Here is a 15738-nt window from a genome sequence, read left to right as displayed (position 1 = left end):
ATATATAAATACACATTAATAAAAATTAAATATAAAAGACACAGATAAGCCAGAGATGTATGCCAATATAATAAGACATTGACATCAGTAGAAATGTAGACAGTATGAATCTTGCAGAGTTAAGTCTAAGTGTGAACACCCTGGGGCCTCTGTTGAGCAGACATGTTTTTATGTTATGTTCTTCTCTGTTGCTTCTATAGCTACGAGAGACTCTTATAAACACACGAATCATTTCATAATGAATCTCAATCAATTTCTACCACAATATGAAGTACTTGTTTTCTAAAATTCTAGGGGTTCTCCCTGTATACTTTCGAAACTTAGGGCTTGTCCATCTGCTCTTCTGGGGCTTTAACCATGTAAGGCTCTTCCTACAAATCCAAACAGAACCATGAGTCAAGAAGGAGGATTTCTAACTCAGCACTGCAGCAGATGTTCAGATTAAGGAAAAAGTGACCATTCGCACACGATGACTGCCTCAGAGGCTCCCGAACCTGATGCTCCCAGAGCCGTTGTCCTGAGCCTGGAGCTTCCCAAAGTCCACCTGCCCCAGACGCCATCCTCTTTTCCCCAGGTGATAGATGGCCTCAAGAGGGAGCTGATTTAGCCACCAGATCCTTTTTTAGATTATTTCTGATCTGCTTATGAGAAAAGATGTGGGGCATTTAAGGGAATAAGATTTGTGAGCATTTGAAAGGTTTCTGTCACTAAGCAATAAATAGTTTATGGACATTGGCTCCTCCTTCCTTAAAGTTGGACAAAGGCAGATCTCAGTGCCCTGAAGACTTTGTAACATGTTTATAAGAGTCCAGGTTAGTTCAACAGATAGAGTGAGCTATTTTTACATTGTGGTAGAAACTGTGTAATGTGAGATACTTACCTCACCATTTTAGATGCACTATCCAGAAATGTTAATATATCTACCTTGAAACCCTAAGGCAACTCACTCTCCATGTTTCCCTCTTCCAGATGCTGCTAACCACCATTCGATTAACCTTGTCTGTTCATTTTACCACTTCCGATAAAGTACATGAGTAAAACCACACAGAAGTCGTCTCTTGCTATTTACCTATTTGGCTCAGTATACTATCCCCAGGGTTTGTCTGTGTTGAAGAAGATGTGGTCTTTTGATACTAAGGCTGAATGACAGCTCATCATTCATATATATCTACTTCAATTGTGTATCCATTCATCTACTCAGACATCACAGAGCTGTTCCTCCCTCTTAGCTATTGTGACTCCTCCTGTACATATTTCTTTAGGGTGCTGTTTTCTGTCCTTAAGTTCTACACCCAGAAGCATATCTAGGCAACCAGGAAAGCAGTCCTGTGTCATCCCTCATTCACCCCTCCTCCTCACCGCTTCAGGACTGGGCTCACACTGGAGTCCTGTAGTTATGACAAAACTCTGCATCCTTTATAATGCAGCTGACCCAGCTCTTCCCAGCAGGTCCTCCTTGGTTCCACTCATTCACTTTGGAGAGTGTCCCCACATCTTCTAATGAACAGGAACCTACTTTGGGATGCTCTTGGAGTATCTTCTCGTTTCTTTAATTTGTCAGAAAAGTTCTCTTTTCCTGTAACTTTGACTACAACTAATGTTCCCCAAACCAAAATATATATTTTTTTTTGTTTTTAAATCCAAGTAACTCATGACTACTACTCCTAACCTAGATTATTCCTCCTCATACTTAATCAAATTAGGGAGGGCTAAAGAAAACACTAAGGAAAGAGCATTTCATTTGGGGAGTTTCACTGTGCTTGCTGACTCAGCATGCCCCAATAAAGCATCTACTCAATGCAGTACTTAGAGAGAAGGACAAGGACAGGTGCACAGACAGTAATGCGACAACCCACTGCCTCGGCCATAGTGTTTCAGGAGAGGGAAGAAGTTGTTCACGGACTTTAGAGGTAAATTGTCTGTGCTGGCTGGAGAACATATACTAGGTGAATTTTATTATCCTTGCTGGAGATTTAGTTTATGAACACACAAGGTATAAAATATTCCAACCCTACAGATCTCACATGGATAAAAGATTTTATCTGCAATATTTCAATTTTTAAAAATATGTACTTCTCTTACATTTTCAAGGTTTGCTAAAACCTTGGAAATTTTGAAGGGCTGCTGAGTTTGGTTGTAACAGGAATAAAAATACTTTAAAGTAAAATTTAATTTCATTCTAACACAACTTTTATGACTTTGTACCAAGAAGTTTAAAGGAACCCAATATAAGGACCTATCTACAAGCATCTCAGCCTTTGAAAGGGGAAATTATGCTTTATTACTCATTTACTTTACTGTGATCTGCTGTTTTTGTGTGTGATGATCCTTCTGCCCCTCAGGAGTAACCTGAGGTATCGAATTGTTGAGGAAACTGTCTTGTCATAACCTCAGTGGTAGGTTCAATGCACCTCTGTAGGAACATGTACATTGTATGTTTTATGAAGTATTTTCATCATTTTGGAGATGTAAATGTTAAATGTAGAATTCCTGAAATTGTCCTGATTGACAATTTTCAGCCACATCTGCCAAAGAGGGAACCCAGTGAGGGTTGTCTCTGAATATTGTCAGACTTATTTACTGTAAATAAGTGGTGGAAGGTGGGAGGTGAGTGAACTACAAACTCAGTGTTGGCCAATTTTCCTGCCAGAGTAAGGCAAAGCAAAGAGATGAGAAGAGGTGGAAAATGCTATATATAAAACAGAGAAACACAAAAATGACAACAAAAAAGGCAAAAATTCATCACCAACCCACTGTCTAGAGGACGCTATCTAAACAGCAAGAACAGCGGTTAGGGGAGTAGGAAATATCAGTGGTTCAGAAAAAAAGACCCTCTTAGCGAGTTTGAATAGATTATTAATACAAAGAGATATGTAGAAAGGGCAGGGTGGGTTAGACCCAGCACTGTAGAAGATGGGGCACAGAGAGATCAAGGGTTCAAAGCTTGACTTGATTAGTAATGAGTTCCAGGCCATCCTGCACTATGCAGAGATAACTTATCTCAACAAGAACACAGATATGAGATCCAGTGTGTACAGTGCCAATGTGTCTGTGCTTCATTCTTGGGTTACTGGAAATTTCTTGAAGGTTTTGATATAGTGAAACACTTAAATAATTATCTAGGGATTGTTGAATGGTTCAGTTGTTGAAGAGATATCACTCAAAAAAGTAGTTACTGAACAGCTTTATTCATTCAACAAAATTTATTCAGAATTTATTAAATATTTGTCACCGCATTGCAAGATCTTACAATCAGTCCAGCAAAACATGCAGTCAAATAAATAGATGGAAAACAAGGTGACAGTAAACAAAAGCATCCTGTATGTGCACAAGTTTGATGTGAGCTTTACTCCTGGTTCCAATCCACACTATGAGTGAAGTTGTTAAATCCTAGAGGCTCATGAAAAGTGACATGAGCCTACCTTATCCCTACAGTGAGGAGCTGGGAAAAACCTCTGGAGGGCCATAGTGGGGGCAGGAGGGACTGGGATCAGGTGCAATGTTCCAGAAGAGACTTAGTGACGTAGGTTTAACTGTGCTTTGAGGAGATGAGATGTGAAAAGAGGAAGAAGTAGAGGGAAGAAGCCACGTGGATGGGAAAAGGCTCAAAATGTGTTTGGAACAGTAAGCAAAAGGCAAACCCCGAAAGTCTCAGTAGAGAAATGAGAGACAGTGGGAGAAGTAGCAGTGGAGATGAGCCAGGAGGAGAAGGAGACCCCCTGCCGAGATGGACGCCATGTGGCCAATGTGAGCTTCTCTCCTGTGTGCAGAAGGGGCCTAGGGAGTCTGTGTTGCAGGGCACTGCCTTCTCACTGATCACCCCACAGAGCCGACTCGGTCTCACTCAGATGGAAAGTCACGGTCCAGCAACTCCATCTAGTGATGTGAACTAGTTACTTTATTTATGTCTGTGTCTGTGTTCCCAAAAGAAAAACAAGGGAAGTAAAATAACGTCTGCTCATGAAACTCATAGGTGTTTTTGTAGGAGGCTAACATATTAAAGACTTTAGTAAACATAAAATCATTTCTTTCAGTAGCTCATTCAGTTACCTACTTGGACACCTCAGTCAATTATAAAATGCAGTCCCAAAGACATTACGTTACATATTGTTTTCTTTGGAAAATATTTAAATATCACCATAAAGAAGCAAATTTATTTGTGGAAATGCTGACGTCTATACAATGGTCTATTTGTAAACAATATCTGTTAGCTGGAATCTATTGTCAGCATTAAGGTTTGGCCTTCATCTTTGGACCTTCCATTACCCGACATTCCTCTATCAGAAACGATGGGTCAGAGGCATCGGGGTGAGAACGCTGTGGTAGACCACATTGTCTTCATCATAGAGAACTGAGAGCTGGTGTGCAGGTTTTGGTATCTTCCCCACTGTACAGGATTAAACCCTCGTAAAGGCAGCACGGTGATTTCCTAGGAGGAGGCCAGTGGTCACAAGTGTCAACTGCTCTTGTGGATTTCTCATGTTTGAGTCATTGTGCCCAGGGAGGAACGCTCAGAAAGTGCCTGTGACTCCAGATCCAGGGAATTCAATACCTTTGGTCATTTCAGGCGTCTCTCTCAGTGCACATCCACCTACACAAGCACACATAAGCACACATGTACATGCACACTGTGGTGGGGCAGAGGGGGTAATCAAGAACAAAGCAGTTCTTTCCTTTTTCCTCCTTCCCTCCCTCTCTCCCTCCCTTCTTCCCTCTCTCCCTTCCTCTCCCTTCTCCCTCTCTTTCTTTCTTACAAAAGCCTATTGAGTAAAAGAAAACAAAAAGTCAAACTAATTCATATGGAGTACGAATCCAATTGTTCTCAGTTCTTGCTTTAGAGTAACTTTTGCTTTCCTGGTATTTTAAACTTTGTGACTACTGATAATATTTCGTTGAATAAATTTCAGTCTCTGAATGTAACAGAGAAAACACAAGCAAATAGATACCTGGAATACATTGCCCCCAAAGAGTTCAGGAGATATGCTAGGTTCGGTGAGGATATGCTTTCATTCTGGAGTATCAGTGTGCTTTGACTGCTTGTGCATGGAGCAAACTAGCTCGCCTGGTGAGTGCTGAGCAGACCTGATAATCTTAGGCTGAAGATGCAAGTGTGACCAGGGAAGGAAAGAGTCTCTTACATTTAAAAAGGAACAGAATAGCACCCACTAAATTTCTAGAGTGATGTTTCTCAGTCTGTGGAGGGATAACCCTTTTGAGGGTCAATTGCCCCTTTCCAGGGTTACCTAAGACAAGTGGAAGAAACAGATACATTACAATTCATAAAATTAGCAAAATTCTAAATCACATCCTGCCTGTGTTCATGTGGGTTTTGGGCTAATTTTTAACTGTTCCGTGATGTGTATTTTAGCCTGGTAGATGTCAGCTACCATTAAGACAAACAAGGCCTGCCTATCATGCATTAGGTAAGGTCTCCTTTAAAAGCAGAACCTGTTTGACACTGATGAGAAAATGGGAAAATACTTAGAGTCTTAAGGCATGTACCAGGAGTGAGGACTTGTGGCAAAATGTATGTGCTTCTTAATAAATGTAGTCATTTGAAGCTATATTATATCGATGCCAGTCTCAGACAAACTCTATAGTTTTTGTCATTTGTTGCTCTAAAATCTTATATTGATGCATAAAATAATCTGTGTGTATTATAAGTGAAACCAGGGGGGTGATTATGGAGGAAAGGAACTATAGTAGAACAGGAGGCCACATGCTCACGGTGTCATACAAATTTCTGTCAAAATGACCTTATACTGCACTGAGTGCAGAACACATGTTCATACTATTTCTTTGGTTTCCTGGAGCAGCAACTGTCGTGTCCAATTAGCCTGAATTCTACAAAGCATGAGTTAGTTCCCGGGAGATTCCATAGCTGCCCGAAACCACGTGGTTTGTTCTGGGTGGAAAAAGAATTGAATCCCAGGACACTGAGGCGCAGGGACTTGCCATCATTCTTTTAAGCGTACTGCCAAAGTGAACATTTCCTCTTTACATGGGGCTCCAGAGCTGCCGGGGAAACGTTAGCGTCTCTCTTCCATGGTGAGTGCCGCCCACTGATGTTGCGGAGTCACAGCTGGCGGGTTGAGTCAGACAGAGACTGCCCGCGGGATCTTACTGTTCTCCAGTGAATCCAGTAGCACTGAGCCACAGAGCATTACTCAGTATTTGAAGTTTTGCTCCGAAAGGACAAACTAATTGCTGGGCGTTTCTGAAATCATCTCTTTGATGTCTTAGTATTGGAGCCACTTGATGCCAAAAGATGATCCTCCACGGTAAACCCAGTGCCTCTTCCGTCCTGTATTCCTGAGCTGACAGTGACTATCCTGGTCTCCACGCTTCATCCAGCTCCCAAAAGCAACTCAGCTGAACGTGAATGAGGATCTCCCAGGGCCAGAGTATGTTCCCTTGCACAAAACGAACTGGGCCTTCTTTTCTTCAGCGTCAATACTTGGTCATGTTTAAATGTTTTCTGAACTATTGTAATACCTCTGAGTAATACACATAGCTCAAAGTATGGAATGGACAATCACCTGGAAATAGCCACTTTCAGCTGATTAGTGTTTATCATGCCATACTCTTGTCCTTCCTCCCATACTCGGAAGTGTGTTTTTGCATGCTTACTGCCAGGAGCCAGCTCCAGGAGTCTTCCTTCTGGTCAGTTCTTCTTGTGGCAGTGTAGGGAGATGAGCAATGGCAGAGGGTAAGACTAAGTCTTAAGGAGATATGGGGTAAGACTTTGTTTTACAAGATATTTAGGGTTGCTGTATAATAACAATAATAAGTTTACTTATCTAAGTGTAAGTTACTGTAGCTGATCTGCCTTCTGTGATCCTCTGAGGCCAGAAACTGCAGTCTAGCAAAGGTTTAGGAAAATAGCCGTTGTACTCTCTCAGCCAGAGCTGTGCTGCTCTAACGTTCAGCCTGGCAGTCAGAAGAAAAGGGGACACTTAGAAAAGTGATATGAGCATTTATTCTTAAATTTTAAACCCTTCCCTATGAAAGCTACCCAAAGTAAAGAAGCAAGAAGATCCTAAATGGGGAAAGGGAAAAGTTCCTCTCTCACCTGTTTGCCCTCAGCACTTATACTTTTGTGTATGTTTTTCAGAACACATGATCATGTGTTAAAAAGTTCACCACAAATTCACACACAAAGAAATCAAATCATAAATTGAAATGAAAGTTTACAGCAGAGAATGTTTACGTGCAGATCCATTAGGAGTAATTATTCAGATAAACATTCATCACCTGTCTCCGCTCCACAGGTTCACTGAAGGTTTAAAATTATAACTAAGTTATTAGTGAAGTTTTGTATAGGTAAACCCAGTGAATACTTTGTTTTATGTCCTAGTACCTAAAATAAATCATTAGTTCTCTTTGTATGACCTTTGGTTAATTGTTTTGCAACCTTTTGGAATGTGCTCTGAGTAGGAGAAAGTCTGGCTACCATCTAAGAGCAATTAACTGGTGACACTTGGGAGACTGGCAGAGTTCTCACTGAAGTCTTGACAATCAGAAAAGGACCTAATTGCAGTCCCACTATAAAAGAGCTTAATAATCACTGATATAATTTTTGGAATTCTTATAGAATTATCATTAAGACTTAAGAAGTCATCTATTTGTCTATATAATATCACTACTACTCAGTACATCTTCATAGATCTGCAGAAATCTGTTCCACAGGGGTGGCCTAATAACTACTTATTGTCATATATGTAATAGCAGGAATCTTTCCTAAAATGAAGTCTCTCACCACCTTGTCCAATAAGAGCAATTCCGTAGCAGATTATATTATAATCTGAAGTAGACCATCTCAGAAAGATCACCTGCTCTGCTAGTTATTGGCTTCTTCCATTATGGCCCTTGATACTTCCCTGAGATTGCTATTCACCTACGTGTGACCTTATGAGTCTAGAGGAACACTGCCTAAGATGGCTTCTTCTTTATGTGGTCCATGTCTTGTTGCTCTAACTGGTACAAGAAAAACAGGGAAACTGGTTGATTCCCCACTATGTGTTACCATTTATTTTTCTTTCTTTAAAAATCCCTATGCTCCCAAAAGCACCAGACAACACTTCCAGCGTCTTATGTAGTTTTATTTTCCAGACACATTATTATGATACCTGACACTTAGTAGGTGCTCAGTAAAACTTATGTTTGTCGGCATTGAGACAGGTTATCTCATAGAGTAGTGGAAACATATTAAGAAACCTAGGAGGAAAATGTAGCATTATTTCTCTAGTTTCTACCACTTTTAAAATCGCTACAGACCATGTAAGTTATCAAATGTCCTAAACAAACAAACAAAACCAATTTAGGCTACATACTGGATATAGATGAGGGTACCGGTGCTTTTCTAAGTCTTTCCGTGCAATGTGTCACTTGGCAGGTCTCTGTGATACAGGTGCTTCTACTTGCTCAGTAAGGAGAGCAGAGACCTTAGAGAGTTTAATTAGTTTCCCACGATTCTGTGGTGGGCGAGGGACTGGGAGTTATCAAAATCATCCCTTCAGAACATGATTCTTAGTGACTACTGAGGTTTTACAAGGTTACTTAAGTTTAGTAGCCTTAGGAGTGGAAGGATTAGAATCCAAACAATTGTTCTTAATTTTTTCTTCGTCTTGCTGATAGAAAGAGCTGAGTGAAATGTCAGTCTTGTAGACTACAGGTATTTTGTTTTTATTTCTTTATTAACAAAGCTCAAAAGTACAAAGATCGTGAGCCTCAGTGAAATGGGGAGTGACCATTTGGCATGAATTTTAGTGTGCACCAGGGATGCAGGGTTAGCTCCTGTACTTCTATGAAATTAGTCCTGTTCATTCCACCTATAACTACAGTCTAATGACACCCAGAGATACTCGAGACATTTCCCAAAGTCTCCCAGGAGGCCAGGGTCTGAATGGAAATGTGGACTCACGTTTCCTAGCCAGAACCCTTTTCCTCAGCCAGGCCATACTGCAGCTTGCAGTCAGACGACAGCTGTCTCGGAAGGCATCTTCCCACTGCATTCAACATTTTGAAGATCCTCCAAATCCCTTTCCTTCACACTTGAGAATCAGAGTGACACCATCGTTTTTGTCCAGTTTGGAGAACTGAGAAAGACCATTTAAAAAATACCATTTTATTTCTAAAATGAACAAGCAAAGCCTGACTTTGTGTCACCTTATGTAAACTTAATTCACAACCCCACACCCATTACTTTTCCACATCTGAGTCTGGGGTGCCCTTTACACATATGTCCTAGTTAGGCTTTCTGTTGTAAAAAGACACATGGAACCAAGGGAACTCTTACAAATGATGACATTTCATTGGGGATAGCTTACAGTTCAGAGGGTCAGTCCATCACCATCAGATCAGGCAAGTAGAGTCTAGGCAGGCATGAATCTGGAGAAGGAGTCAGCTAAGTGTTCTACATTCTTATACAAAGGAAGCCAGGAACAGACTGGCTCCCACTTGGTTAGAAGGAGGTCTCACTGCCCCCCTCCCACAGTGACATACTTACTCCAACAAGTCCACACCCACTCCCCAAAAGCCACACCACCCAATAGGGCTACTCCGTGGGCCAAACACAGTCAAACCACCACAACATATTCAAAGAACTCAGGTCTGTTTAACTCTAGGTGACTGACTCCTTGGATGAATCTGGCTCCTCAGGGATGGGGACCAGCTCAGAAAAAGACTGTACTCATGAATGGGCTTCTAGAATCTTCCCTGGACAGAAGGAGGGCAACCCAAAGTAACAGTAGGGTCCCCCTTGATTAAAATCTTCAGTGCTTTATTAAGAATCTTGAGAGCCATTAAATATTCATGAAGGCATCCTTCCTGGCAGCTTCTCCATTGTAGGTAATTACAGAGGGTTTAAAATATCTGATGTGGCTTAGAAGCACACAAAGCACTGTCAGCTGTAGGCAGACAGCTGATTTGTAATTTAATTAACATCCTGGCTTGTCCTGTTCTTTGTGGCAAAAAGTAGGCAAGTATTTCCTTTTAGTCACTAGTTTGTCTGAAAAAAATTCAAAGGGAAGTGCCTGGTTCATCTCTCACATGAGTGCTCTTGCTTATATCTGCTCCAGATCTGATAGAATTTCTCCTTTCCAGTGTTCCCTGGGCTAGCTGCATGGCTGGCTGTGGGCTCTTTTCCTAAAGGGTATTATCACTTTGGGAGAGAGAGAGAGAGAGAGAGAGAGAGAGAGAGAGAGAGAGAGAGAGAGAGAGAGAGAGAGAGAGAGACAGACAGACAGACAGTGGGGGTAAGTGTTGACCTACTTCTTTAGGTCTTTGAATAATAGATTTGAGGCCAGACTGGGCCAGACAATTCATTCAACATTTAGTGCGGACTCACTTTGTATCAGGTTCTGAAGTCAGGTTTGAACAAAATAATTACTGGCCTTGTTCCTACAGAAGTGTCAGTCCACGGGCAAGCAAACATCGAGATTATAATCACAGAAATGTTGCCCCTGAAAGATTATAAAGGAAGGAGCAGTGCAGTGGGAGACTTAGACTATGGATAGAAACAGTGAAAATTATGTAGTATCTGTCTCACCCTTCTTTTCCCACATCCCTTATATCCCATCACATCTGAGAAGGAGGAAAGAGAACCCTGATCATGTCAAGATACCATTTAAGAATTTATTTTAAATTAACAAAGTGAACCTACGGACAAGAATCATTGGGCTGCCCCAGTCACGACACTGAGGAGTCTTTATCTTCTCTTGCTTCTGTTCCTTGTTGTCTGCCTCCGCCTTCGGCACCTCCTTGCCTTGCCCACGTGCTCGTTCCCGAAAAGCACCATTTGGGGAGGGTGGGGTAGACACCAGGCATGGATGTACACAGGTCACAGGTCAACTGAGGAAAATAGGAAGGAGCTGGAAAAGTGCCAGCTCTGTACTCATGGATCTCAAATAAGTGAAAATTCTACAAGGTGTTACTTATCACGGGGGCAGATGACTGGCAGTTCGGCTCAACTGTGGCAGACCTGCTTGGATCAGAAACGAAAGCCCATCTTTTTCCGTGGCCCATTTCTCGAGCCTGCTTCCTTCTCCCAGTTGGTTATTTTCCACGTTCTGAGCTGAATTCACATATTTCCTAGCAATCATCACTTCCTCTGCAGATTTGTTATTTATTTCATATCCTCACTGACTCTACACTTCTCCTGAAATAGGTTCTTCCTGTTTGTGGAATAACTTCTTTTTCAAAGAAGTTTTCTCTCAGCAAAGTCTCTGTCAACTGACTGTGCAGTATACTGGGTGAACTTTAGGGGAGATAAAAGTAAAGATTTGCTTTCTGCCCTTGGAAAGCTTAGGTGACAGAGGAAATGAGATCTAGCACAGAATACTGGTTTTCCACACAATTAACAGTAGCAACTTTAGCAATTCCTACATATCAGGCCGGTGCAAACAGTTAGCATAATTTCTTAATCTTAAACCTGCTTCACAACATAGCTTTAAGCCTTAAATGGCAACCTCTTTCATATTCTTTGCAATGTGTTTTCTTGTTGCTTCTTTTAGATATAAGTTGTTGTAGTATCACCAAGAACTTAGAAGTACACTCTTTGGACTGGGTCCCATATCTAATTCTGCTATAGTTGAGGACTTTGAAAAGTTATCTTAACCTCCACATCTTGGTTTTGTCACAGGGAAAATGTAGCATCACAGAAGAACAGCTGTAGAGGAAGCAAAGTGTGGGAGTTCCTTATCCAGTTCCTTTATGGCACCATAGAATTTTTTATTTAACTGATATTGGTATTGCACTGGACATTGTATAGATGCCCTGGAAATGCATGCATTGATAATCAGCTTCTAGGAATGGATGACAAAGTGAATTACTAACCTTAGGGTGTTTTTTTGTTGTTGCTAAATTATGAGTTTCACTGGCAACTGATGTCTAAGACAACATATTTTTCATCTCCAAAGTAAGTGAAAGTATCTTCAGCAGAAGACAGCTTTATTGACCAGGTGTGGTAACAGAGGAGACCACACTGGGAATAGTTTTGATGTACCGTGAGACTAGAGAAGACACTTATGACAGTCTCTGGATTCTGATCCCAGTGCCCTGGTGTAATTCATAGGATACACACCTAAGAAAGACCATCGAACAGTGGATCAGCAGGGTTGGGAGGCAGAATGGTCGCCTTTTCATTCCTTACATAGCCAAACACCTTGAAAAGAGGTACTTCTCCCAAACGACAGCTCTGGAAGAAGGCCAGAAAGAGATCAAGGGTTAAGGTATTAAGCCTCTGGAGACACAGACCATGGGAAAAGATGGAGAACTCCATAGATTTTTCTCTCCCTGCCAGCATCCTGAGATTTGCACAGAAATCTTCAGCAATGGCCTTTGTTTTGTGTGTTCTCTCCCTGTTATATAAATACAAAGAGCTGGCTCATGAAGAGGGAAAGGAAATCAGAGAGAAGGAAGTGATGCTCTTACCCTCTGGATTCATCTGAGAAGTATCTGCCTTCATTTTTGAATTTCTTTAAAAATTAGCTTAATTCAAAGGAATTACAATATTTTGTCCTAGAAGGCAACAAACCCAAATCAGCGCTCTTCATTGGGGTTGAACTAAAGTCAGAACAATTACCTTTCCTTTTCAGCTTATAAAAATGTTGTGAGTAGGGATTTTTATTCATTACCAGGGGGAATTTAAACTTTTGATGGATCCTGCAGGAAAAAAACATGTATGAGTACGATATATCAGAGTTTTTATATATTGCACTATACTTTTTCTCCACCCATGACTGAAATAGTTATTTGCAGTATAAAACAACACCCCCCATAGATGTCTTATTTGTTACCAGCTTTTTGTTGTTGCAGCAGTACAGTATGTTGTCATGACAAAAAAAATTGTTCAGCATTGGTCAGTATCGATACAGTTTAACTTGTATTTGACTTGTTTCTAGTGACCACTGAGAGTTTACAGCCAAACATTTAGCAATGCCAACAGTCATCATGCAATATGACCTGGTAAGTTCAAATCATTGGAATCCCTTCTCAACACTGATACATCCTTTCCCCCTTTTATTTTCTGCCAGAAGTATCGATACCAAGATGAGGACGGTCCACATGATCATTCCTTACCTCGGCTAACTCACGAAGTAAGAGGTCCAGAACTGGTGCACGTGTCGGAAAAGAACCTCTCTCAAATAGAAAATGTCCACGGATATGTCTTGCAGTCTCACATTTCTCCTCTGAAGGTGGGTCAGTGCTCTCTATATGTTATAACTGCTGATCATTGTCAGTCCCGATTGCTAACGGCATTCTTGTAGGCAGGATTAAACGAGGCTTTGAAAGCTATAATTGTGGCCACTTGTTGTAAAGATGCTTTATGTGGTTTGGAAGAAGCCAACCCGGTATTTCTGGGAAATATTTTTATTACCTTTGTTTGAATGCCTGGAAAAATCATTTTGGTCATTGAGAAAGGGCAGAGCAACAATGTGAGAGTGAAAAATTTGAGAGTCAAATATGACAGGATAATTAAGAGAAGGAAAAGAAAAACCACGGTGGCAAACCATGGCTTGCTCAAATGTCCTTCTGTCTGCATGGCTGGGCACAGATGAAACAACGGAAGTAAAGCTATGCTGACCCCACCTAATGCGTGGCCTGCCGTCTAAGCTGCAGTGGGAAATGTGTGCGTTTGCTCCTCAACACCTCCGTTTTCTTCTGGGGAAAATGGTTTCCACAGGAGCCTGTCTTCCTGTTGGGTGTCCTACATTCACCAATGCTTTCTGCCTTTTAAGATTTAATTGTGTACAATTTATGGCCACTAGTGTTTTGATAAGGAATGATTCAATAAGAATGAAAATTTTATGTACTCCTTGGTTGCTGTTTTATCTACTGGCTTAATGCTACTCAAATTTGCATGTTTTGATAAAAGGCTTGTAAGCACTCATTAATTTTTAATAGAAATCATGCTGATTAATCTTTCAGTTACTACCAAGGATTGTTTTATTATCCAGATCATTGACTTCCGTAGCACTTCCATGTATCCTTATCAAAATTATACATATATCTTATATATATTTATGTATGTATATTCAGAAAATATGAAAGAACACCTAAGCTATGTTCAATATAGTTCCAACTTTTGAGACATTTTTAAAACTTTAATATTCCAAATTATCTATTATCAACTTAATTAGCTGCAGCTATGACCAATAAGGTAAACTATTATGTCAACTGTCAAATTCGAGCAAATGTCAAAGAATGTGTAAAAACATCCAAAATCATGCCTTTGTGGTGTGTGGTGCATTTTTCCAGTTTCATCAGATGCTACCAAATGGAAATTAGTGTTTAAACTTGAAGAGAAAAAAAAGTTCAGTGTTGGGAGATAGTAGCCTTACTGTTCTGTATCAAAACCTGTCAGGTGGAAATCCTGACATTTTGTCATCTAAATCATAAGCAGCTCCACTGTGCAAACCTGCCAGAGATGCTTGTCTGTGGTCATTGTAAGACTATAGGTTCTGCCTGAACTACTCCAGGCTGTAGCTTCTTTCATCTTGTTCCTAGAGATCTCAGGGTCTGAATGAGGAGAGCCCAACAGTGGTTGTGGGAGGAATTCTACATGTTCTCCAGAAAAGGACTCAACACAGCGCTCCTTAACTTTCTCTCTGCTGTGTTCAGATGAATACTTAGTTTATCCCAGCTCTTATACCAATATCTATAAATTGACGTGTGGTAGAAGTGGGAGACTGCATTGTATTGAGCAGTTTGTTTGATTTAGTATTCTTAACTGGTTGAATAACTCTCTGTAGGAACTTGTATTGAAGAGCTGAAAAAATGGCCAAGTGAATAAAGTACTTGCCACACAAAACATATTTGAATTCCAAGAACTCACATAAAGCTGTAGAGTGTGGATCTCTAATTTCTATGATGACATGGGGTCTCAGGAGAAGAGAATCCCTGGAAATCCTCCTTAGGCCTGCTTGCCTGGCATATGCAACAGGAAACCAAAAAAAAAAAGATGGCTTTCAAACAAGTTGGAAGTGGAAGACAGACAGCAGAGGTGTCACTAAGGACCATGGTGCCTGCATCCACCCCCTAAGTCCCCCCACTTATAGAACAATTACATCACCTCCATGGAGCATGTCAACATTTCCTCTTCATTCAGCTGTAGAGCACAGTCTCAAAACAGTCGTGACTGTACAGTATTCAAACTAAAGCTATGCTGGTTACTGTAGAAATGAAGGAACACAGTAATAACATCTGTGGATCCTCAAATTGTGTCATTGTCTTCAGCATGTACATTATGGATAAGAAAAAGATGTAATTTGTTTGTGTTGTTTGGGTGATTTTTATCCTCCTCTCTTATACCACTCAAACCTTCATTTGGAAAATGTCTATTGGAGCTTAAAAACGGCTTAAAAGTTTGCCTTTTCTACAAATTAATCCAGTTTGTGTGTGTGTGTTGTTTGCTTTTATAGGTATTTTTCTATCTTTGCCTTACAAATATCTCAGATTATCTATCTTTAATTTCAGTAATTTATTTTTCAATTATTTGTTATTACAATAAGTGGGTGTGTAGCGTTTAGGATGCAAGCATGTCATAATGTACACATGTGTGTGTGTGGAGGTCAGGGAAGGTGGTCCTTTCCTTTTACCTTTAGTTCGGCTCTAAGGATCAAACTCGGGTCACCAGGCTTGCATATCTAGCACTTTTATCCACGAGGCTGTGTTACCATCCCAAGTACAATAGTTTAATTTTTGGTTTCATATTTGATACGTTCACCTCATAACTTA

At 40.6% G+C, this 15738-nt stretch overlaps 1 protein-coding gene across 9 annotated transcripts in view; it reads left to right on the top strand.

The window, feature by feature from the left end:
- Window positions 1-15738, top strand: part of DLG2 (discs large MAGUK scaffold protein 2) — a gene marked incomplete at both ends in the record, with an annotated part of 1874976 nt that overhangs the window by 898433 nt on the left and 960805 nt on the right. For 7 of the 9 annotated variants that reach the window (XM_080912637.1, XM_080912639.1, XM_080912636.1 and 4 more), the window contains one exon: window positions 13035-13196. In XM_080912637.1, coding sequence (XP_080768763.1) covers window positions 13035-13196 — 162 coding nt within the window. The remainder of the gene's footprint in view (window positions 1-13034; window positions 13197-15738) is intronic. The other 2 variants (XM_080912640.1, XM_080912648.1) reach the window with 1 other exon arrangement.

The sequence above is a fragment of the Micromys minutus genome (genome assembly GCF_963924665.1).
Source record: "Micromys minutus genome assembly, chromosome: 2".
NCBI classification, from domain to species: domain Eukaryota; kingdom Metazoa; phylum Chordata; class Mammalia; order Rodentia; family Muridae; genus Micromys; species Micromys minutus.
Note: the sequence above shows the minus strand (reverse complement) of the source record. Positions and strands in the feature narration are given on the sequence as shown.